At 33.5% G+C, this 25,727-nt stretch overlaps 2 protein-coding genes across 2 annotated transcripts; one reads left to right on the forward strand and one right to left on the reverse strand.

Moving 5' to 3' along the window:
* Nucleotides 1–1,706: 1,706 nt before the first annotated feature.
* Nucleotides 1,707–2,648, reverse strand: LOC134360516 (olfactory receptor 6C74). The gene has a single exon (XM_063075005.1). It carries the CDS (start codon nt 2,643–2,645, stop codon nt 1,707–1,709), a length of 939 nt encoding a protein of 312 aa, XP_062931075.1. The 5' UTR covers nt 2,646–2,648.
* An 18,121-nt stretch (nt 2,649–20,769) lies between these two features.
* Nucleotides 20,770–21,708, forward strand: LOC134360591 (olfactory receptor 6C76-like). Its single transcript, XM_063075176.1, has one exon. It carries the CDS (start codon nt 20,770–20,772, stop codon nt 21,706–21,708), a length of 939 nt encoding a protein of 312 aa, XP_062931246.1.
* Nucleotides 21,709–25,727: the final 4,019 nt, after the last annotated feature.

The raw sequence follows: 25,727 nt of genomic DNA on the forward strand, positions 1-25,727 counted from the left end.
TCCACATGCAGAAGATTGAAGTTAGGCCCCTATTTCTCACCATACACAAAAATCAACTCAAAATGGATCAAAGACCTAAATTTAAGACTCGAAATTATTAAACTACTAGAATTAAACATAGGGAAAACACTACACAAAATGGGAGTGGGCAGTTCTTTTTTGAGTGAGACTACAAAGGCACAGGCAACTAAAGCAAAAATATGTAAATGAGACCACATCAAACTAAAATCTTCTGCATAGCAAGAGACACTGTCAGCAAAGTGAAAAGACAACCTGCAGAATGTGGTTGTGAGAAAGTGTTTGCCGACCATGTATCAGACAATGAGCTAAAATCCAGAATAAATAAGGAACTTAAATGACTTAACAGTAAGAATACCAATAACCCAATTGAAAAATGGGCAAAAGACATGAACAGACATTTCTCAAAAGAAGACATAGAAATGGTGAACAGGAACATGAAAAAGTGCTTAATATCCTTAATTGTCAGGGAAATGCAAATTAAAACCATAATGAGATATCATCTCACTCCAGTTAGAATGGCTATTGTCAACATGACAAAAATAAAACAAATACGGGTGAGGATAAAGAGAAAAAGTTTATCTCCTACACTGCTGGTGGGAGTGTAAATTGGTGCAGCCATTGTGGAAAACAGTATGGAGGGCCCTCAGAGAACTAAAAATATATTTACTCTATGATCCAGCTATCTCACTCCTGGGTGTATAGCCAAAGGAAATAAAATCAGTATATCAAAACTGCTTCCATATTCATTGTAGCACTATTGAATCAACTAAATTTTCATCAATGGATTAATGGATTAAAAAACTGTGGTGTATGTACACAATGGAATACTACTCAGCTATTTTAAAAGAATGATATCCTATTATTTGCAGCAACGTGGATGGAACTGGAAACCATCATATTAAATGAAGTAAGTCAGACACAAAAAGACAAATACCACATGATATCACTCGTATGTGGAATCTTTAAAAAAAAAAGTGGTTCTAATAGAAGTAGAGAGTGGAATAATTGTTACCAGGTGGGGATTGGGTGGGAGGGAGGGAAGAGGAAAAACTGTGCAGTAATATATACAAAACTATGCTACCCACCCTAAGTGAATAATTGTGCACCATATATATGAATTGAAACAACACACTATACCTAAAAAACTATGTACAAGTAAATGTTAAAAAATAAAGTAAGACATTTTAAAAGATGAAAATATGAAAAATTTGAAACTATCAAATTGTGTAATTTAAAATGTCATTCAATTGATTTGCCCCAAGGTTCTACTAAATACTGAGTAAGAATTTGATTTCACTTTTTGTATCCACCAGTAGTAAGGACGCTCATTAGCTGTTCAAATCTAGGTAGTATATTAAAATCTATATAGAGTAGAAATTGAATCTCTGCATACCAGAATAGTGGAAAGGAACATGGAAAAACTGAAGTCCCACTTTATCTCCCTCTGAGAGAAAATAGGAAAATAATTTTGACCAAAAACAAGAAATATTTTTTCTATTTGCTCTCAGCATGAGGGAAAAATGGGGGTGAGGGCTGGGCTTTGGAGATTAGGCAGGCCCCAATGAAAATTACAGGTCAAGAAAGAGACAATATTATTTTGAATAAAGACATTGAAGAGCTCTGTGACACACTTTATTCTTCTTGTTTTATTTTACTCATGACCTTAGTGATATCACTAAAATGATTCACTTCAATGAGAAAGCTTCAATCTTTTTGGTCATGTGTTTAAAAGCATCTTTCACCTGTTTGTTTCTCAGTGTATAAATGAAGGGGTTTAACATGGGGGCGACAGAAGTGCTGAGCAAAGCTATCCCTTTATTCAAAGACACTCTTTCCTTTGCAGAGGGTTTCACATACATGAAGATGCAGCTGCCATAAGAAATTGACACGACCACCATGTGGGAAGAACACGTAGAAAAGGCTTTCTTCCTCTGTTGAGAAGAAGGTATTTTCAGAATAGTTTTTATGATATTTGTGTAGGAGAGAATCACTAGCACCAGTGTAACCAGGAGAGTCAAAATGGCTGAGAGAAGCATCATTAATTCTATTACATCTGTGTCTGTGCAAGAGAGCTGCAGGATAGGAGAAACGTCACAGAAAAAATGATCTACAGTGTTGGCTGCACAGAAATTAAGCTTGAGACCCACAAGCAGTGGTGGAAAAATTATTAGGAAACCAGCCAACCATGAAGCAAACACCAGCAAGTTGCAGAGTCTGCTGCTCATGATGGTGGTGTAACGCAGGGGTTTGCAGATGGCCACATAGCGGTCATAGGACATGGCAGCCAGAAGAAAAAATTCAGTTGCTCCCAAGAGAATAGTGAAAAACAGCTGTGCTGCACAGTTGTTGTAAGAAATTGTTTTGTCACCTGTTGCCATACTAACAAGAAATTTGGGAATGCAGACAGTTGTGAACGATACTTCTAAAAATGAGAAATTTCGGAGGAAGAAATACATGGGTGTCTTGAGATGTATATCCAGTAGGGAGAGGGTGATGATGGTTAAGTTCCCAGTGACACTCAACATGTAGGTGAAAAAAAGGAGAAGAAAAATGACCACCTGTAACTGTGGATCATCTGTCAGTCCAAGAAGAATAAAGGTTGTCACTGTTGTGTGGTTTTTCATAGTTGATTTCTATTTTTAAAAAATAGAAGAAAAAGTTAGAACTGAAAGGGAAAGGCCTACATGACATATCTATTTTTTTTTTTTGAGATCCCTCATAAACATGTTGCTACCCACACCAAACTTCCTTCAACAGCTGCCTATAGAATTTGCTCGTGTAATTTTTACTCAAAATTCCACTAACTAAAGGCAACTCTCTCGGTTTGTTTTCTTTCCTAACGATTCATGCATTCAGACATTCCAAAGAGATAACACATTGCACTGATAAAGTCATATAAATGTAAGAACAAAGAAACACAAGGACTTCACAATATTCTTTTATCTTCTGTATTTGAAATTTTTTTCCAAAGTATTTACTTTATGTTAAATTATTTTACACTATCTGGTGATTCATTCTTTGCTAAATAAATCTTTTTCTCTGTCTTGTTACTCTTTTTTCATAGACTTTGCTATTTCTTTACGTTAGATTTCAGCTGAGGACTATCTCTTAAAATTAACACAACTTTAACATCTTTGGCCATGCACAGTGGGAATTCAGTACCCTCACAAGCTTCTGAAAACTCTTCAAGATTTACATCCTCATAACCATTTTTAGTTCCTTTTCTGTTTTTCCTGTAGACTTGAATTGCTTTTACCTCGCTCCCCCTGGTTGTTATCTTTTCCCTCATATATACCCACGTAGATATAACTCACATCTTCATGCATGATGCTCACCTTGTTTATATAGTATGTTTTAATAAACATTTGCAATGACAAAGGAGAGTACTACAAAACAGTTTTAAAAAATGTTAGTTGGCCATCCCTCGTGGTTATCGTTAGTGTTATTGCTCTGCATGCTTCTCCCTGTTGCCAGGGTAGCCTCTTTTCTTCTGTATCTTATTCACATCTCTCCACCTTTTCATTTTTTTTTTCTTGTTTTTCTATCTTCTTCCGGACCATGGGTAGGTCCTTGTATTTATCACCTGAAAAGTCTATCACCAAATTTTTCTAAAAAATGTCAGTACTTTCCCTAAGAAGAACACTGTGCCATATGTTAAATTGTATTTGAACCTTATTACATTTTGTACCTTCCAGCTATGGTGTTAAAAAGATGTACAAACATTTTCAGTGTTTATAAATGATTACAAAATAATAAGATTTGTCCTACCCTCTCTTCATTTCTTTTTCTTTTTTTTTCTTTTCTCATTTTCTTCGATTGATCATTGAAGAAACATTTTCTAAAACATATAAACATTTTCTAAAAATGTTTATATTCTGGCCATTTAAATATAACCCATATTCGTCACGGAGAGTTTTTAAAATTAAAGGTTACAGTCTATATTAAAGTTTTAAAAACACAGGAAAACCTCAGTCAACAAAAGACAAGTTATATAGGGTGCCAGAGTAGAAAGTCAGAAGGGGATTCATTTATGGATACTGTTTAGCATAAATTTAAGTTACACATCCTTAAAAAAAAAATGAACTGTTATAAACTACTTCACAGCATTAGTTTGCTTCTTAATGCCATAATAAAATGCTTGCTAAATGATAGTAAAATCGTCATATGTTTCCAATCACTATAATAGTCCCAGGGACATCTGTGGCTGTTATGGCAGTGTTTAGAGGTAAGATAAGAGATTCCTTTAGAATATGAAAATTGGATTTTACTTGAAATGTTTAACTGCTATTGAATTTAATATGACTGCTTTATATATATAAAAGAAAACTTCATAAGTACAGGCAAACCCAGTTTTTAGTGTCATATTTCACAATATTCACAACTATCATATATACTTGCAGCATATGCATTATAACTATCAGGAAGAAAATGCATCATTTAAATAAAATGCATCTCTGAGATTCTGTTGTATACTAGGAAGAATATCTGTTCAAAATTTCATTCCTACAAAATGAAAGTTTCAAAGGTTTCTTATAACACAATTCATTCTTTCAGAACAACTTCTAAAATGGTCAGCTTAATGCTTGCATTGTAAAAAAATTAGTTACAAATTCCTACCATATTATTTTGATGATTTTACAAAGAGATTATTTTAAATCCTCTAGCTTCATGCAACAAAATTGATATGATTAAAATAAAGACATAATTTTTCCAAACCTTAATTTATTTAGTAGCAATTTCATTCCCAATTATCTTCTGATGTGAGTCCCAGAACAGAGGCAATTTCTGAATGTTGCATATCCATCATATTTATTATGTTGCTTTAGCGCATATCTCTATCTTGCATTCACATCCAAAAATACATTAGCACCAGTGACATACGTTTAGTGTGTGTAAGCTCAAAGATTTTATCATAAGAATTTTATCTAGTTTCATCTCTTCTCATGATTTTTTATTAAAAAGAGGCAATGTTCTTCACTTCGTGCGATGTTAAGAGCATATTTTCTTTGGTTACACATAAAATATATATATTCGTTTAAAAGTCTAGAATGGGGGGGAAAAAATTCAGGCTTTCTATTAATCTAAGAAGTTCTAACTTATATGATAGTGCAGTAGCTTATTTTGTAGTTTTTAAGATTGCAAGAACTATAAATCTTTTTGTACACTGTGCCACTTGTCTCATGAGGATTAACTGCTTGAAATGTAATAAAAGAGGGACATATTTCCCTGGAGAACATTGTACTAGGATTTTAAAAATATATTAAAATTATTTTATTGAGTGTAAAAAACTCCATAATCCATTAACTCAAGTTTAAACTCAAAATAAAAACTACTTTTTGAGACTACTTTTTTCTATTTTATAAACTGTAAGGTGATTAACAAAACAAAACAAAACCCTAAGTCAGCTTACATGTCCATGACAAATACACAACTTGAACAAGAAAAATTAGGCTCACTGATCTATAGTGTGGAAATACTTAAGAGCATTACTAAAATTTTGAATTCAGACTGATTCTATAAGGGGCTTATATTATTTCCCTCTGAAGACCATCCTCTTGGGTCGCACATTTTGAGACTTAATTAAGTTTAAGATCTAGAAGGCCAAGATATGTCATCATTGAGAGAGATAATAGTATAAGTGGGGTGACAATACCATTTCAGGGACAGCATCATAAAGATTTGAATTAAAGGAAAATAAGGCCAATATTGAGTTTCTCAAGACAAACATGAGTCAAATGTGTTTGCACCTGCTCTCTAAGTGTCCACATCCAATCTGTAGGAAAGTTTGTTGATTCTACATAAAACTTATATTTCAAATACTTTTACCCTTCTACATTTCCACTGTTAAGTATTTAAACTAATGCTAGCTGCTATAACAGATAAATGTTTAAATCACTGAGGCATTATGTACCAGATACTTAAAATAGTTTAATGAAGTATAAAACACATACACAAAATGCAATTATCCTAATTATAAAGTTTGGTCACTTTTCACAAACTGACTGTATCCAGGTAAGCAGCACTCAGATGAAGAAACAGCAGATGAGCTAAATAGGCAGTTCTCAAAGAAATAGGCAAATGGTGACTAGACATGTGAAAAAAAATGCTCAACATCACTAATCATCAGGGAAATGCAAATCAAAACCATATTAACTGGCTATTATCAAAAAGACTGAGAATAACAAATGCTGGCAAGGATGTGGAGAAAAGGGAGCTCTTCTACACTGTTGGTGGGACTGTGAATTAGTACAGCCACTGTGGAAAACAGTACGGAGGTTCTTCAAATAACTGCATGTAGATCTACCATATGATCCAGCAATCTCACTTCTGGGTATATAACCAAAGAAATGGAAATCATCAGGTGGAAGAGATACCTGCACGGCCATGTTCATCGCAGCTCTATTTACAATAGCCAAGATGTGGAACCAATCTAAATGTCCATCGACATATGACTGGATAAGGAAAATGCGCTATATATACACAGTGGAATACTACTCAGCCATAAAAAAAGAATGAAACTCAGCCATTTGCAGCGACCTGGATGAGTTTGGAGAAAATTATGTTAGGCAAAATAAGCCTGGCACAGAGGGAAAAATACCGCATATCCGCACTCATAAATGGGAGCAAAGAGAGAAAGAAGGAAGGAAAGAAAGACTGCAGTGGTGTGTCGAACATGCAGAGGGAGAGAACAGACCTAGGATTGCCAGGGCAGGGATATGGGAAGGAGAAGGGTGCTGGGGAAAGGTTGAGTGGGGGACATGGGGAATAATTGCAATTTGTGGTGGGGGCATGCTGCTCCCCACATCTTGGGTGCAGGTGCTGACCGTCAGCTCTTGCCCCATGAAAATATATAATCAACAGAAGAAAAAAAAATCAGAATTTCAGCACAGAAAAAAGTGTTTGACTGTACTTTTTGATAATACCCCCATAGTTTTTGTTGTTGTTGTTCCTGTTTTTTAACTAAGCAATTTAAGGTATACAGTTCAGTGGCATTTAAAACATTCACAATTTTTTGCAATGACAACCTATATTAAGCTCCAAAACATTTTGATCACACCAAAGGAGATCCTGTACCCATTAAGCAGTTATTCCCCATCCCTGCTCCTCTTAGTCCCTGGAAAATATCAATCTGTCTCTATGGATTTACCTATTTTGGATATTTTATGTAAATGGAATCACACAATATGTGACTTTTTATGTCTGGCTTTTTTCACTAATCATAATGTTATCAAGGTTCATCTACACTGTAACATGTATCAGTAATTCATTCCTTCTCCTGGTTCAATAATATTCCATTGCATGCATATATATTTCACATCTTGTTTATCCATTCATCTGATGATGGACATTTGGGATGTTTCCACCTTTTTGCTGTTGTGGATAGTGCTAGTAGGAACAATAGTGGACAAGTATTTGTTTGAGTATCTGTTTTCAATTATTTAGGCATATATCTAGGAGTGGAATTGCTAGATCGTATGGTACTTCTGTTTAACTTATGTAGATATAGCAAGACTATTTTCTCCAGTGGCCATACTATTTTACATTCTCACCAACAATGCATGAGCATTTCAAGTTGTCCACATCCTTACTAACACTTGTCCATTTCCTTCTGTTGTTCTTATAGCCATTCTGGTGGGTATGAAGTGATATTTTTCATTGTAATTTTGATTTGTATTTCCAGAATGACTAATAATGATGAACATCTTTGCATGTTCTTGTTGAACATTTGAAGAAATGGCTCTACAAATACTTTGCACAATATTAAAATTCAGTTGTTTACTGATTGTTCCTGAATTGTAATGGTTCTTTATGTGATATAAATACTAGAACCTTATGAGATATAGTATTTGAAAATTTATTTTCCCATCCTATAGGTTTTCTTTTCACTTTCTTGAAAATTTCCTTTGATGCACAAACATTTTTAATTTTGATGAAGTTCAATTTAATTTTTTCTTTTGTTGCTCATGCTTTTAGTGTCATATCTAAGAATCTATTCTCAAATCCAAGAAGATTTACTCTATATTTTTCCTAAGTGTTTTCTAGCTTTGGCTCTTACATTTAGGTTATTGATATATTTTGAGTTACTTTTTCTATGCAGTGTGAAATAGGAATCTAATTTCATTCTTTTATATGTAGCTACCTGATTGTTCCAGCACCGTTTGTTGAAGAGCCTATATTTGTCTTCATTGAATGGTTTTAATACCCTTGTAAAAAATTATTTGACCATAGGTGTATGGGCTTATTTCTTAATTCCATCCAGAAAAGTTATAATCCATTTTTCTGTTTATCTATTCTTATATCACACTTTTTTTATTAATGTACTTTTGTAGTAAGTTTTGAAAGTGGAAAGTAAATCCTTCTACTTGTTTCTTTCCTTTTTTTTTTTTCCTTAGGAATTGTCTTGACTATTCAGGATCCATTGCACTTGCATATGAACTTGAAGATTGGATTTTTTATTTCTGAAAAAAAAGCCATTGGAAATTGATAGGGATTTCATTAAATCTGTAAATTGTTTTGCATAATATTGACATCTTAGCAATCTATGAACATTGGATATCTGTCTACTTATTTAGATCTTTAATTTCTTTCAGCAATGTTTGTAGTTTAGAGTGTACATTTCTTTCGCTTTCTTGGTTAAATTTATTCCTAGGTTTTTTTTATGATATTGTAAATTGAATTGTTTTATTAATTTCATTTTCATATTATCCATGTTTATATATAGAAATATCAATGATTTCTGTGGGTTTATGTTGTATTCTACAATGTTGTTGAATTTGATTTGGGTGGATTCTTCAGGATTTTCTATTTATAAGATTATATCTTCTGAGAATAGGGATAGTTTACTTCTTTCTAATTCAAATGTCTTTTTTTTCCCCACAATTGCTCTGGCCAGAACTTCCAGTACAATGAAGAAGAGCAGTGGTGAATGTACCCATCCTCGTCTTATCCTAATCTTAGAGGGAAGGTTCTTAGTCTTTCACCATTGAGTATGGGTTAGCTGTGGGTTTTTCATGAATCCTTTTTTATCAGGCTGAAGAAGTTACCTTCCATTTCTAGTTTGTCATACTTTAATCATGAAAGGATGTGAATTTTGTAAAATACTTTACATGCATCAATTGAGGTGATCGATTTTTTTATCCCTTTAATCTATAATGTGGTGTAATACATTTGTTGATTTTCATATATTGAACCATCCTTTCATTTCTAGGATTCATCCCATTTTGTGATGGTATATAACCCTTTTAATATGCTTGCTGAATTTGGTTTGCTAGTTTTCTGTTGAGGATTTTTGTATCTATACTCATAGGAATATAGATGAGCACTACTTTCACTATATCCCATAAGTTTTGGTATGTTTTGTATTTGTTTTCATTTGTCCCAAAAGGCTTTCTAATTTCCCATGTGACTTCTTCCTTGACCCATTGGTTGTCTAAGAGTGTTGTTTAATTTCCACAAGTTTGTTTATTTTTTAATTTTTCATCTGTCATTAATTTCTACTTTTATTCCATTTTGGTTGGATAAAATATTTTATATGACTTGAATTACTAAGTCTGTGTTGAAACTTGTTTTGTGGCCTTTCATGTGATCTCTTCTGGATAATGTTGCATATGTATCTGAGAAAAATGTGCATTCTTCTGTTTTAGGGTGGATAATTATATGTCTGTCAGGTCTACTCAGTTTATAATGTTTTTCAAGTCCTCTGTTTTCTTATTAGTCTTCTGTCTAGTCATTCAAACCATTATTGAAAGTGGGGTGTTGAAATTTCTGACTATTATGATAGATCCATTTCTACCTTCAGTATTGTCAATTTCATATTTATATATTTTGGGGATCTGCTGTTAAGTTAGTATATGTTTGTAATTGTTATGTCTTCTTGATCAATTAACCCTTTGGCCCTTGTAAAAAAATTTTACATAACATTTATTTTTTCAAATATTAGGACATGCACCCCATTACTATTTTCATAATATAACTTTTTCTATCCTTTCACTTTTAATCTATTTGTGACTTTGGATCTGAATTGAGCCTCTTTTAGACAGCATGTAGTTGAGTCATCTTTTTAAAAAATTAATTCTGCCCATCTCTGCCTTTTAATAAACAGTATATTCTTTTTAATTTTTTAAAAATTTTTTAAAGTTATTATTAGCATATTCATTCTTACAAATCATATTTCCTTTTTTTTTTTTTTTTTTTTTGTCTTTTTCGTGACCGGTACTCAGCCAGTGAGTGCACCAGCCATTCCTATATAGGATCCGAACCCACAGCCAGAGCGTCGCTGCGCTCCCAGCTCCGCACTCTCCCGAGTGCGCCACGGGCCGACCCACGAATCATGATATTTCTTTATGCCCTTTGCCAGACCTATCACTTCCCAAATGCCCTCTGTCCGTCCCCCTATCTCTAGCATTCTTAGGTTTGTTCTCTCTTTCTGAAAGTTCAACTTACTGTTGTGGTCTTTTCTTTCTTTCTTTCCTTCATTCCTTCCTTCTTCCTTCCTTCCCTTCCCATCTCCCTCCCTCCCTCCCTTCCTTCCTAGCAAACAGATATGAGTGAAAACATGCAGTATTTAAAGTAAGTGCTGATAAAAAAAGGAATAACCTCTGACATTTCATTGGTTTGCTATGTGTATTATTTCTGCAGTTCTTCCACTACTGCCATATTTGTGTATAATTGTTTTTTGTCGTGTACAGTTTTGATCCTTTTCTCATTTTCTATTTTGCTATTTTTTACTTCTTTACTTAATGATGACCCTGGGGATTATAATCAACCTCTTAAATTTATAACAATATATATTTTAATTAACACAACCTTAGTTTTAATGGTATACAAAAAATATACGTCTACACAGTTCCATCTCTCTCCGTTATATTGTTATGAATCACAATTTCATATGTCACATAGCCAATAACATAGATTTATAATTTTTATTTTATGCATTTGTCTTCTAAATCATGTAGGAAAAAAGTAGAGTTTAAAACCGAAAATATTGGCTTTTGTATTTACCTATGTGGTTACCTTTATCAGTGTTCTTTATTTCTTCCTATGGCTTTGAAATGCTTATGAGTGTCTTTTCATATCAGCCTCAAAAACTACCTTTTGAATTTCCTGGAGAGCATGTCTACTAGCAAAAAACTTACTCAGCTTTTGCTTATCTGAGAATGTCTTAATTTTTTTTTTAACTTTTAAAGGATATTTTTGCCAGATATAGAATTTTTGTTAACAAGATTATTTTATTCTTTCACCTCTCTAAATATGTCGTTCCACTGACTTCTGGCTTCCATTGCTTCAGATGATAAATATCTTATTTCTCTCTGCTTTCAAGATTTTCTCTTTGTCTTTTGCTTTTGACAGTTTGATTATTATGTCTCAGTGTGGATCTCTTGCATTTATCCTTCTTGTAGTTTATTGAGCATTTCGGAATGTGTTGTTTCATGTACTTTATCAAATTTGGAAAGTTTAGAGGAATTATTCTTTCAAATATTCTTATGCCTTTTCATTTTCTCTCCTACTGTGGCTTTATTATGTTTCTGTCGGTACATTTTACAGGGTCGCATTTATCTATTATGGTCTCTCTCTCTTTTTTTTTTTTTTCTAAATCCTTTTCTTATTCCTCATCCTCAGAATAAATACCATCAATTTATTTATATTCAAGTTCACTGACATTTTCTTCCACTTACATCTGCTATTGGAATCCTCTTGTAAATTTTTTGTTTCTGTTATTATAATTTATAGCTACATTATTTCTGTTTGAATCTCCTTTTCAAAGTTCAACATATTATTTCCAAAAAATTTTCTAATCCCAACCTTTCATCACAGGCTTTTGGCCTGTCTGTTGTTTTTGGCTTTGGGGAGTTTTGTTTTGTTTTGTTTTTTGTTTGCCTCAACTATAATTTCTGCTGCAGGTGTCAGTAGGTTGTTCATTAGCTGTTATGGACTAAATCGTGCACCCCCCCAAAAATATTTTTATGTTAAAGTCCTCATTCCCAGTACCTTAGAACATGACCATATTTGGAGACAGTGTCTTTACAGAGGTAAGTTAACTAAAGTGGTGTCACTATGGTAGTCCTTAATTCAATATCCTTATAAGAACAGGAAATTTGAACATAGACACACACAGAGACAAGATAATGTGAGGACACAGTAAGAAGACAGTTATCTATAAGCCAAGGAGAGAGGCCTGGAACAGATCCTCCTTTCACAGCCCTCAGAAGGAAACACTGGTGACACCTATGATCTCAGATTTCTAGCCTACAGAACTGTGAGAGAAAACACAATTTTTGTTATTTAAACCACCCAGTCTGTGGCACTTTGTTATGGTAACCCTAGCAAACGAACACTTTTTTTTTTTTTTTTTTTTTTTTTGCTGTTTGCAGAGGTGATTTTATTTTACTTATTTATTTTTTTTAATTAGCAAAAATATTTTATTTATTTTTTACTTTTTGCTTTTTTAAAAAAATTTTATTTTGTCGATATACATTGTGGCTGATTATTGCTCCCCATCACCAAAACCTCCCTCCTTCCCCCCCTCCCCACCTCCCCCCCCAACAATGTCCTTTCTGTTTGCTTGTCGTATCAACTTCAAGTAATTGTGGTTGTTATATCTTCTCCCTCCCCCCGGTTTGTTTGTGTGTGTGTGTGTGTATGTGTGTGTATTACATATTAATTTTTAGCTCCCACCAATAAGTGAGAACATGTGGTATTTCTCTTTCTGTGCCTGACTTGTTTCACTGAATATAATTCTCTCAAGGTCCATCCATGTTGTTGCAAATGGCAGTATTTCATTCGTTTTTATAGCTGAGTAGTATTCCATTGTGTAAATGTACCACATTTTCCGTATCCACTCATCTGATGATGGACATTTGGGCTGGTTCCAACTCTTGGCTATTGTAAATAGAGCTGTAATAAACATGGGAGTGCAGGTTTTTCTTTGACAAGATGATTTCCATTCCTTTGAGTATATCCCCACAATGGGATTACTGGGTTGTATGGCAGTTCTACCAGTAGTTGTTTGAGAAAACTTCATACAGTTTTCAATAATGGCTGCACTAATTTATAGTCCCAACAGTGTAGGAGGGGTCCCCTTTCTCCACATTCCCCCCATCATTTGTTATTCTCTGTCTTTTTGATAATAGCCAGTCTAGCTGGGGTAAGATGATATCTCAGTGTGGTTTGATTTGCATTTCCATGATGCTGAGTGATGCAGAAGATTTTTTCATATGTCTGCTGGCTATTTGCATGTCTTCATATGAAAAATGTCTATTCAGCTGCTTTGCCCATTTTTTAATTGGGTTACTTGTTTTCTTACTGTTGTGTTGTTTGCATTCTTTGTATATTTTCAGTATTAATCCCTTGTCAGATGCAAAGTTCACAGATATTTTCTCCCATTCTGTAGGTTGTCTTTTCTCTCTGTTAATTTTTTCTTTTGCTGTGCAGAAGCTTTTTAGTTTGATATAATCCCATTTGTTTACTTTTTCTTTTGTTGCCTATGCTTAAGGAATCATATTCAATAAGTCATTGCCCAGTCCTATATCCTAAAGTATTTCCCCTATGTTTTCTTTTAGGAGTTTTATAGTTTCAGGTCTTATATTTAAGCCTTAATCCATTTTGAGCTGATTTTGGTATATGGTGAGAGGTACAGGTCTAGTTTCATTTTTCTACATATGGATGTCCAGTTTGCCCAGCACCATTTATTGAAGAGGCAGTCTTTTCTCCAATATATGTTCTTGTTGCCTTTGTCAAAGATCAGTGGGCTGTAAGTATGTTGGCTGATTTTCGGGTTCTGTATTCTGTTCCATTGGTCTAAGTGTCTGTTTTCATGCCAGTACCATGCTGTTTTGGTTACTGTAGCTTTGTAGTATAGTTTGAAATCAGATAGTGTTATACCTCTGATTTTATCTTATTTTATTTTTGCTCAGGATTGCTTTGGCTTTTCAGGGTCTTTTTGTTGTTCTATATGAATGTTAGGATTGTTTTTTCTATTTCTGTGAAGAATGTCATTGATATTTTGACAGGGATTGCATTGAACCTGTAGATCGTTTTGGGTAGTGTGGACATCTTCACAATACTAATTCTTCCAATCCAAGAGTATGGAATATCTTTCCATCTTTTTGTGTCCTCTTTAATTTCTTTCAGCACTTATTTGCAATTGTCATTGTAGAGATCTTTCATCTCCTTGGTTATATTGATTCCTAGGTATTTTATTTTTCTGGTGACTATATTAAATGGACTTGTTTTCTTGATTTCTTTTTCTGCTAGTTTTTTAATGGAGTATAAAAATGCTACGGATTTATGCATCTTTATTTTACATCCTGCAATTTTATTGAGACCATTTTTCAGCTCTAAGAGTTTTTTGGTAGAGTCTTCAGTTTTTTCTCTGTATAGGATCATGTCATCTGCAAACAGGGACAATTTGACCTTGTCTTTTCCAATCTGTACACACTTTATTTCTTTCTTTTGCCTGATTGCTCTGGCTAGTATTTCCAATAGTATGGTGATAGCAGATATCCTTGTCTTGTCCCAGTCCTAAAGCTTTTCCCCGTTTGGGATGATATTGACAGTGGGTTTGTCATATATGTCTTTTATTGTGTTGAGATACTTTATTTCTGTAAGTATTTTGCTAAGAGTCTTTATCATGAAGGGATGTTGACTTTTGTCAAATACTTTTTCTGAGTCTATTGAGATAATCATATGATTTTTGTCCTTGATTTTGTTTATGTGAGGTATCACATTTATTTACTTGTGTATGTTGAACCATCCTTGCATCTCTGGGATGAATCCCATTTGATCATGGTGTATAATTTTTTTGATGTATTGCTGTATTCTGGTTGCTAATATTTTGTTGAAGATTTTTGCATCCACGTTCACCAAAGATATTGGCCTGTAGTTTTCTTTTTTTGTTCTATCTTTGTCTGGTTTTGGTTTCAGAGTGATGCTGGCCTCACAGAATGAGTATGGGAGAATAGCTTCTGTTTCAATCTTATTGGACTTCTCAGTAAATTTCATCTACAATAATTTCCATCTGAGTGTGTGTCCTGGGAAACTCAATTAATGGCTGCCACTGAGCACAATCAATCCTTGGAGAAAAATACTTGAGGACTGAAAGCAATTGATTACCAGCTGAATACCAAGTGTGAAAATCAGAAGGCCTTCATGACAGAAAATAAAGAGACTGTCATCTCTAACAGCTGAAGGGTAGAAATTGCTGAGAGACAACTTTGGCAAGTCTGCAGCACCAAGATAAAGACTCTGACTGAGGAGGTGTGTGGGGTCCTGAGACATGGAATGAGACATTTGGGTCAATCTCCTCAAAAATTTTGAATGTTCAGATTTCCATGAACACTTTGGGCATGCAAAATAGCCTTCTCTTCCCTATTGAAAGCTATTGAAACTCTCTTGCTTAAAAAGAAGTCAATTATCTCACTCTTCTGCTCTTTACATTCAAATTACACATGTTAGACTTCTTGCTATTGTACTGCAGGTCATGGAGGCTCTGTTCATTTTAAAAAATATTTTCTCTTTATTTAATCAAATTGAATTATCTCTATAATTCTCTATTTAGTTCCCCCGATTATTTTTCTTTTATAATCTCATTTCTGGTGTTCAATCATTTCGTAAAATTTTATTTTAGATAACATTTTTTGGTTACAGTATTCCATTTATTCTTTTCTGTATTATTGAAACATAATTAATTATATATGTTTGTGGGGTGCAGAGTTGAATATCAATACCTGTGTTGATCAAATCAGGGTAGTTAGTATATTCACCATTAGAAAATGTAGTCATTATTTGTGTCTATTAACCAAGCTATTCTTTTTTAACGTACATATATTTAAGTATCTCTGTGAAGAATTACCTTTATTTCATTTTAAATTCATTGAAGAAAAATTAGTCTTTAATATTTACACACACATTTAAAATTTCTGATGTTTCCAACTCCTTCCTAGAGTTCCAGTTTTCATGCTGGGTTCAGTTTCCTTAAGCCTGAAGAACTTCCTTGGGCATTCCTTGTATGGCAGATGTGTTACTGAACAAACACTCTTAGTTTTAGTTTATATGAAAATGTCCTTATATACTCTTCATTCTTGAAGGATAGTTTCTCTGTGTAGAATTTTGAGTTGACAGTTTTTTTTTTCTTTTTTTCTTTCAGTACTTTAAAGATTCCACTTCCTCTACTAACCACCATAGTTTGTGAAGAGAAGTCAGCAGTCATTCAAGCTGTTGTTCCTCAATATTCATGGTATATAGTTGGTCCTTTTTCTCTGGCCACATTAATTTCCTCATTTTCTTTGGTGTTTATTTGTTTGATCATGGTATGCTTTAGCATTTTATTATACTTAGAGTTAGCTTGACTTCTTGACTCTGTAAATTTACAACACTCATCAAATGTGGGAACTTTGGGGCCTTTGATTCTTTAAAATTATCAAGTGTCCAAGTTGCATCTATGAAAGGCATTGTGTAAATTTCTATAACCCTTTTTTCCAATCTTGTGAGTTTGATAAAATTGCTCTTTAAAACTGTCTGTTGATTGAATCTAGGAAGGAAGAAATAATAAATAGAAAAAGAAGGTGAAAAAAAAGAAGGATGGAAGTAATGAGGTTATTCTTTCTTAGAGTTTCCATCACTCTTGTCACTTCATCCTTCTGCTCTTTCTTGTTGTCTATGTCTTTCATTATAGCCTTTAACATATTAGTTACTTCTAGCATCGACATTATATCTGATACTGGTTTGATGCTTGCCTTCCTGTCTTTGGGCTGTGTTTTATCTCACCTTTTGGCATGTCTTGCAAATTTTTGTTCAAAGTTGGACATGATATATCACGTACAAGGAACTGAAGTAAATAAGCCTTTGATGTAAATTTTTATGTTAATCTGTCTGTTTAAGTGTTGGGCCATACTTAATGTTTTCTGTAGCTTATGTTTCAATAATTTTAAATTCCTCTATTGTCCTACTTTGTGGCTCCCCTGCTGACTCTAGGTTTCTCCAGGTGTACCACCTTAGACAGTCTGCATCATTCTGCTCTTTCAGCTGTAATTCACTTATTATTCTGGAGTCCTGTTGTGTTGTGTGAAGGTGTGGAGTAGAAGCATTCTGTAAATGTATGCGTCTTTAGTAGGCCAATATTTCAGGGCTGTTATCCTCATAGCTATTTGTAGAGTGGTATAGTTTTTCTCAAGATGAGTCAAGAAGGGTGGAGAAGATAGATTGTGAGAAATGTCCTTTCCTAGGGTGAAATAAGACTCTAATAAAATCTTATCCCCTGGAGATTGGGCCTTTGTTATAGGTAATGTTCTGGTTGCATTTCACAATGATTACTCTTCTCCTTCACTTTCCAGAGACATAAGGAAAACTTTCTCGACTTTTTACCCTAAGATCTTAGTGGTTCTAGAAGCAGAAACCCATGAAAGTGTGGGGGACCCCCAAGACTGCAGCCCCCAGGAGTTTCTCACTCTCATGTTACTCTATACTCAGCCCTAAAAAGTCATCAAAGTTACCATTGAAGTGCTCCTTTCTGTTTATGTCTTCAGCATTTTGGGCTCCAGGTTTGCAGATATTGACTGTGTCTGTCTGGATGAACCTGTCTCTCCAGATTTGTGGGTGGTGGTTGGCCTTGTGACCTCAGTTCTCTGATGGATACAAGAAAAGTCATTGATTTTCAGTTTGCTTTTTCTTATTATAGGAACAGTAGTGATGCCTTCCAAGATCTTTACATGTAGAAGTAGAAACTGGAAATCTTCCATATGTGCTCTGAACCTGTTTCTAAACCCTTCCTCTTCTCAATTTCACATTCATATTCATGCGTAGTGATTACAGTTTTATGCCAAGGATATAGAAACATATTCAAGGAAGGAATAAATAAATTAATGAATAAATGAACAAATGTAGATAAAAGGAGTACGTGGTGACTTATACATAGTATGATATTCTGTATGGAATCTTCTGAGAACATAGTTAAGGGAGATAGGAAAAAGTTTCTGTACATTTTGGCAATTTGTGTATGAGTAGTAAATAAACTAAAAATCCTTAGGGAAGTATTATTTTGGCCCCTGAATTCTTTGCAGAGATTTGCACACTGTTTAGGGCATTCTCTGGACACAAACAAACCATAATTACTTGATAGGATAAATAGGTGGTTAATTTTAGTACTGTGTTGTATTAACGTAAAAACATATTTAATATGAGGAATAGAGAGAAATTTGGATAGTTTAACCTGCCAATCTGAGCTAAAATTACAAAATATCCACAAGTATTAAAACCTATTAAAAGATTACACATTTCACTGTGATTCTTGGGAAGAAGAAAAAAAAATCTGAGTGTTTTTTTCTTGCAGTGATAAGATAAGAACTGTAAACATCAACAAACAAAATCTTTTGCCTAAGTAATTCTGTTTATATATCTTTAAGGATAAAAGATTTAATGTGTTTCTTAGACTGACTTATAAATCCATATATTATTGAAAATAAATCTCTCTTAAACTCTGAGTATTTTATTCATTTTAATAGATTTAAATTTAATTACTCTGATTTGATTTTAATTACTTTGATTAAGCTTAAGGCACATTATATATTGTATTAATAATGGAAAACCTGAATTTGATTGATTTATTGAGTGGTATTATTACTAAATAAAAATTTATTCATGATTTTGAAAGGAGAGAAATATTTCTTTCAGTTTTTAATGTAAATACAAATAAAAGTGATAGGCTTGCTATACATTGTATACACTGTTACAGAATATATCCAAGGAGTTGTGAAGAGCAGTAAAGTTAGTTCTGATTTGATAACATGCTGACTTGTGAGAATGATAGGAGTCTGTTTTTGACCTAAGTGACCAGGGTCATTTTAATGCAATTAGTTTCCCCTAAGATTGTTCCTAACCTCTGGGAGAATGTGTTAAATACTAGGAAGATGTTATTATACTTTGGCATTAATATCCAGAATCTCCAGATCCTTAAACAGACCCTGGAGAAGACTGGTTATTTATTTATTCATTCATTTACTTTTCATATTCTCTCTGATACATTTTTAACCAATTCTCAGGTTTTTATTTTTATGTTCACACTATTTATTCTACTTACAAATGCCTTGTCCCACTTCCTAATCTGTCTCCAATGCCTAGGTGAGGATTCATCCTCTCTCACAAGACCATCCTCTTTTATAAATCTTCCCCAACTGCCCCAAGCAATATAAAATCTTCTCTCCTAACGTCCTACAACACATAGTAAAAATGAGCCCCATTTGTCTTTAAGCTCATGGCACATGATATATTTTTATATTCATGCATGTATCTTGTCTTCTAATTACATTGGTAAACTACAATAGTCAGAGATGTCTTATACTTCTTTGATTCCTCAGTGTATATCAACACACCCTCTACAGACCTATAAAAATTCTTTAATAAATGTTTGCTATTGAAAATGAAGTCATCAGAGAAGAAATTTCCCCTCAAGGGATGAAACCATTTATACGTAGGGGGTTTCATGGCATTTAACTTAATGGGACTTATAAATTCTCAACCACACAATCAACTTCATTTGGGTTTCCTTGGCTTCTGACTTGTATTATTTTAGGGCAGTTCGGTATCACTTGCAAGTGTCTAAACACTCATGCAGTGACTGATCATCAAAGTAAAATTTTCTTCTTCGTTTTCTCCTAGGTACAGGCAAATTGCAGGTCTGATGTAATTCAGTCTATACATCACTCGGAAGCAAAGCAAATTAGAAGTCACTGTCTTAACTGAAGAAAAGGTCAATCTTAATGGTAAGTTTCCTTTTATCTTCTTCCCTTACTGCCTTACCTCTTTTCTACTTCTTTTGTCTTCTTCCCTATTTTATTTTTATTTCTTTTTCTGATCTTTTGTTCACTTTATCTTTCACTTTATCTATCACTTTATCTATCATTTCACTTTATTATTCTCTTCCCTTCAAAACTATATAACCAGGGAAAACACCTCATTTGTTAATTCTGTTTAAGTCAAGTTTGCTACACAATCAGAAAGATTTAGTAATGGAATAGGTCAAAGTGAAGAGTGCCAGAAGAAATGAAGAGATGGAAATAGGAACAAAACATTCATAGGTGTGAAGAATCAGAAAAGACTGAGACAATGAGTGTTGATCAATTCAGTAGATGTGGCCAAAGATTTCATAGGTGTAAAGAATCAGAAGAGACTGAGACAACAAGTGTTGATCAATTCAGTAGATGTGGCAAAAGACCAACTGAAGAGCTATAATCATGATTATATCAAATTTCTTCCAGTATTCATCTTAAGCCCAAAGCTGGACTTAGGTTTATAATTATCATGAACATTTATGTATGATCTTGCTTTGCTCTTGCACTCACAGTCAGCTCCTTGGGGCAATTTCATTCAAATTATCATCAGTCAGGCTAAGTGTAAGTAGCATGACATTTCAGCCCTTACATATTGGGGAAAAAAGGAAATCTATTTTTTTACAGGAATGTTCAACTTTTTATCTCATCACCATAGATATAACAAAGCCAGAATATGAAGATAAGTTATGTTAATCTTCTTTATTCCTGCAGATTTGTACAAAATATTTATTTTCTTAGTGTGCAAAGTAGTAGATTTTGCTAGAGTTTGTCTTACGTAAATCATTTTGAAAAAGTACCACATTAGTAGATAGTCAATACCAGTTACAGTATTTTGATATTGTTGCCTTTGCATTTTATCATTGGTATCTTTACATGATTTTTTCTTAACATTTTTATCAGAGAAGAAACAGATCAAGCAGCAGCAATGGAAAACTATACAACAGTGACAGTGTTTATCTTGGTAGGATTGACAGAGGACCCAAAATTGAAGATTGTGCTGTTTATCTTTCTGCTTCTCACTTACTTGCTAAGCGTCTCAGGCAACCTGATCATCATTACCCTCACTTTGCTGGATTCTCATCTCAAGACCCCTATGTATTTCTTTCTTCGAAATTTTTCCTTCTTAGAAATTTCTTATACAACTGTCTGTATCCCCAAATTGCTTGTTAGCTTGGCAACTGGTGACAAAACCATTTCCTATAACTGTTGTGCAGCTCAGTTATTTTTTGCCTTCCTTCTGGGAGCATCTGAATTTTATCTCCTGGCTGTCATGTCCTATGATCGTTATGTTGCCATCTGCAAGCCTCTGCATTATACAACCATCATGAGCACCAAAATCTGCTTCCAGCTAGTCCTTAGCTCCTGGATGGCTGGTTTTCTCATCATTTTTCCAGGACTCATCTTAGGCCTAAGCCTCGATTTCTGTGACTCCAATATCATTGATCATTTCTACTGTGACACTGCTCCTCTCCTGCAAATCTCCTGCACAGATACACATTTGTTAGAAATGATGAGTTTCATCTTAGCTTTAGTCACTCTCCTGGTCACTTTGGTATTAGTAATTCTATCATACACACATATTGCTCTGACAATTTTAAAAATCCCTTCTGCTAACCAGAGAAAAAAGGCTTTTTCCACATGTTCTTCCCACATGATTGTCCTCTCTCTCTCATACGGCAGCTGCATTTTTATGTACATTAAACCCTCGGCCAAACAGAGGATATCCTTAATGAAGGGAGTTTCGGTACTAAATACCTCAGTTGCCCCACTTCTGAACCCTTTCATTTATACTCTGAGGAACCAGCAGGTAAAACAAGCATTTAAGGATTTGCTACATAGAGTTCTATCTTTATTTAAGAAATAGAATCATAATGAGTATATAAGAGAAATTAATTATTAAGGAAAATTGCAAAAGAAGTGTCTGGATTGGGCCCCAATTTTCTCATTACACTATCAATTATAATCATATTTGTCCTTTCACTTCTTTCTGAAGTGTTGTGATGTTTACATAAACTGTCTTTTGTCTTTCCCTGATAGGGACTTCTCCTTCAAAACAATAATTTTTTTCTCTTCTACAATAAGCATTCTAAATGTGATCCCTTCCTCTCCTCTTTTTTATATTGAAATGTAGCTAATATTTGAAATGTTATTTTAATCAATTTAATGTATCAGTTTCTTGACACTATTAGTTATTTTCACATGTATGCAGTATATTTAATTCTTATCATCATATTTAATTTTCTGTAACATCTTAAGTTCAAAGAAATTATATGATGTGACTTCTTTGGGGTTTTGTTTGTCCCTGGCTTTTTATGTCTCAATACACATTTTCACCTGTTTTTCTTTCCCAGGATATTTAAAAGTGGGAAGTTCAGATTAAAATTCAATGTTATTCTTTGTCTTCAGAATTTAAAAAAAAAATACAACTCACACTGTGTGTAATAAAAAAAATCATATGGTTTCTTATATATATGTTATATTTTATTTAATATAATTATTTATATATTAAATAATATGTGTGCACTAAGTCTAGATAACTTTAATTAGGGAAAAAATGCAGCCTAGAGAGATCACATTTGATAACTTATCAACTGTTTTTTATTCATCCTGGAACTGTATTCCTTAGATTCTACATCTGTAAGATAATAATAACAAATTGTTTTACTTTGAGATATTTTAAGACTAATTTGAAAGTATAAAATAACTACTAGATGAAAATAGTCATGTTAAGTTTGATTCCATTTATATTATTACATAAATTTAGCATATCCTATTAGGAAGACAACAACAAAAATAGACCACATAGCTCTTTTCTGTAGAAGCATGTGATTGAGTTGTAAAGAAAACATATATTTGTAACAGAAACCAGAAAATCAATCAGTGTATTTAATTATACCAAGTACAAGCCATAAGTACTTATTACTAATAATCAGTAAATTTTAATTTTTAAAAGCTTTGAATGATCAGTAAAGTTTAATTTTAAAAAGCTTTAGGACAAATTGAAGTTATATATTTTTGAATGATTTAAAAGTGAAATATCTATACATAACTACTATTTCATAGAAAATACAGGAGATAGATCAGCATGTTAAATGACACCATAGAGATTCAAACTACCTAATTCAGCATGTGTTATTCTATATTAAAATAACCCAATTACTTCAACAAACCAAAAGTATATATAAAAAAAGAGACTAGGGAACATTATTATAGATTAAAAAGAAATTAAGAAATATATCCATCAAGTACAACATGTAGACCTTGGATTGATACTCATTTAACCAAAGAAACTGCAAAGTGATATTTTTTAAATGCTTGGATAATTTAGAAATGTGTAGAGTATGATAATGTTATTGGACTTATGTTTTAAAGTTCTTTATCTATTGGAGTTAAGTAGTAAAGTATTTAAGAGTGAAATGACATGACATGCTATTGTTGTTTGTTTTAAGATTGTGCTCCAAAAATATCTGTGCCAGCCATCGTTATAGGTGTTTACATATACTAAAGATATTTTTCAATAAAATAAAAAACAAAAACAAACAAAGGTAACATAAAATATCTTAATTTTTCTTATAAAAAAAAAAAAGAAAAAGAAAGTGCTTTAAACAATTATAGTAAAAAACCCAGGGTCACATACTTAGATAGTAAGAGAGACAATTTAAATTTCTTTTCGTCTGATTCCAAAGGCTTTGTTCTTTCCAATGCTAGCACTCCCGAATCAATCTTCAGCCAAGAGTGGGTAACAGGTATGCCAAGATAGCTACAGCATCAGTTTTGGGGTTGGGTGCTTGCATCTGACTGGTATTTTAACTTACTGTAGTATCTTGTATACATATTGTCATTTAATATACATGACATGCCATAAAGGAAAAAAGATGGAAAGTACTATAATACCACAATTATGTGCCTTAAGGTAATTACACTTATACGTTTAGTATATGGCCTAGTATAGAATCAAATTGCCTTGAAGAAAATAATTATTTCTGTATGCCTAGGATTCATATTTCTCTGTCCCTCTCTCTCTCTCTGCTGTGTCTCTCTCCCTATCTTTTTATCTTTCTCAAGTTTTAGTTTTTTTCTTTTATTCCTTTATGGTAGAATGACTTCATGTAGTCCATAAACCACAGTTATTTGATCAAGTCATTGGAGTCACTGGTTATTGGGAATAGTTCAAGGCTGTGCTTCATTCTTTGCCTTGGCAAATGACTATATTCTATCAACAAGGATTCAATTAGAGTTGGGCATGTGACCAAAGTCAGTTCAGTTAAAAAAAAAAATGCATTCAATAAATCTGTGTAAGTGTGAAAAAGAATCTTCTTTTCTGCTATACTTAGAGCTATGAAAAAATAAACTTAGTTCTTCCAGGGAGTCATAAAAAGAGCACGTTTACTTGATTATGAAGCCAATATAAAGAAAAGCAGAGCCAAGAAAAAAACTAAGGGAGTGTGAATACCAGTGACTTAATTTGATTTTCTATAACTAACCACAGCAAAAGCCAGAATCCCTGGAATTTCAGGTTGGATTTTCTATACTAACATCTAAAATGATCCTATCTAATTGTCCTAAACAAAAAATGCTCTCTCTGTTCCACCCTGTACCTCTCAGCCTTTGGTGGCTTTCTAGACTTTTCTTGTGCTTGGGTAGAAAGAAAGCCACAGTAAGCACTGAAAATTAAAAATAAGAATAATTTTACACCCTATATTTCTTGCCTATTTAGTTTTCCCTAATGATTATGAGAAAGCCATCAAGACAAGTATTTTCATTTCTAGAAATTGGGTCAGAAAGCCACTTTTGTTTACCCATCAAATACTCTATGTCCACACATTCTATGTGTCTCACCTTGGGCTTAGAATGCAGAAATTCTGTTACATATAACACCTTCTTAAATAAGAAAATATCTCTGCTGACATCTATCTATGCTGCCTTCTTTGTTCCCCTTATCTTTCCTTAGGATGTAGAAACACAATCTTATTGGCCAGATTTTCTAATGGCTTGTAATTAGTCGTATATGTGCATTTAGCCTAAACCTAGGGCCAATAATACAAGCTAGGGTCCTCTCAAAACCCAATCATTTTGCTTTTTAAAAATTTCTCTTCAAAAGTAAATAGTGTAATGGTTAGGGTTTATGGCTGGATATACAACTTAGAGGGATATTGAGTTATATTGGGAGCACTGCCCTTGCTTGGATATAGAACAGCTTGCCAAAGATACTCCTAATAAGATAAATGCCAAGGTTAGAAATTGTTAAGGTTAATAAGGAAAAAGAATTTAAATTTGTAATTTGCCTGTATTGTGCTTGTAGTTAGTTCTTCAGGACTTTGAGGTACAGAGCAACAGTTGGCAAGATAAAATGCACACCATTTCAGTCTCTGAACAAATCACTATCTTTAAATAATGATAATGATAACACTAACTCAATCTAATCCTTAATATTGGCCATCTTTGGCTAATCCATAAAGTTCTGTAATCCATTAGGTTGTGAACTCTTGAGAACAGGTGCCATCTTTATTATACTGATCTTACAGTGCCTACCTCCGAATATGGTAACTGTACTCTCAGAAACAAGGCATTTTAGGACAGCAAAATAATAAACCTAAATACCTCTAGGTCATAAGAATTACTTCCTGCATGTATATCTTTCTAAATGTGTGTCAAATATTTACCTGAGTTAATTGAGAATCTAGCAGGAATTGCATTTATTAACAAACTAGCTGTTGCAGGTAAGGCTCTTTGGAACACAGATTCTGAGCTGTAGATTTATATAAAGAAGGTTTACTGGGAAACAATTTCAGGATCAACTGTTGTGGGAGAGTAAAGGAAGCAGGTGCAGGATGAGGAAGCACTTAGATGCATTTGCAACAAAGCCTTAACTTTGATCCTGCT

This window comes from Cynocephalus volans, chromosome 12 (genome assembly GCF_027409185.1).
Source record: "Cynocephalus volans isolate mCynVol1 chromosome 12, mCynVol1.pri, whole genome shotgun sequence".
NCBI classification, from domain to species: Eukaryota; Metazoa; Chordata; class Mammalia; order Dermoptera; family Cynocephalidae; genus Cynocephalus; species Cynocephalus volans.

Coding starts and splice junctions, on each gene's coding strand:
- LOC134360591 (XM_063075176.1), top strand. CDS start 20,770: ATGGAAAACTATACAACAGTGACAGTGTTTATCTTGGTAGGATTGACA.
- LOC134360516 (XM_063075005.1), bottom strand. CDS start 2,645: ATGAAAAACCACACAACAGTGACAACCTTTATTCTTCTTGGACTGACA.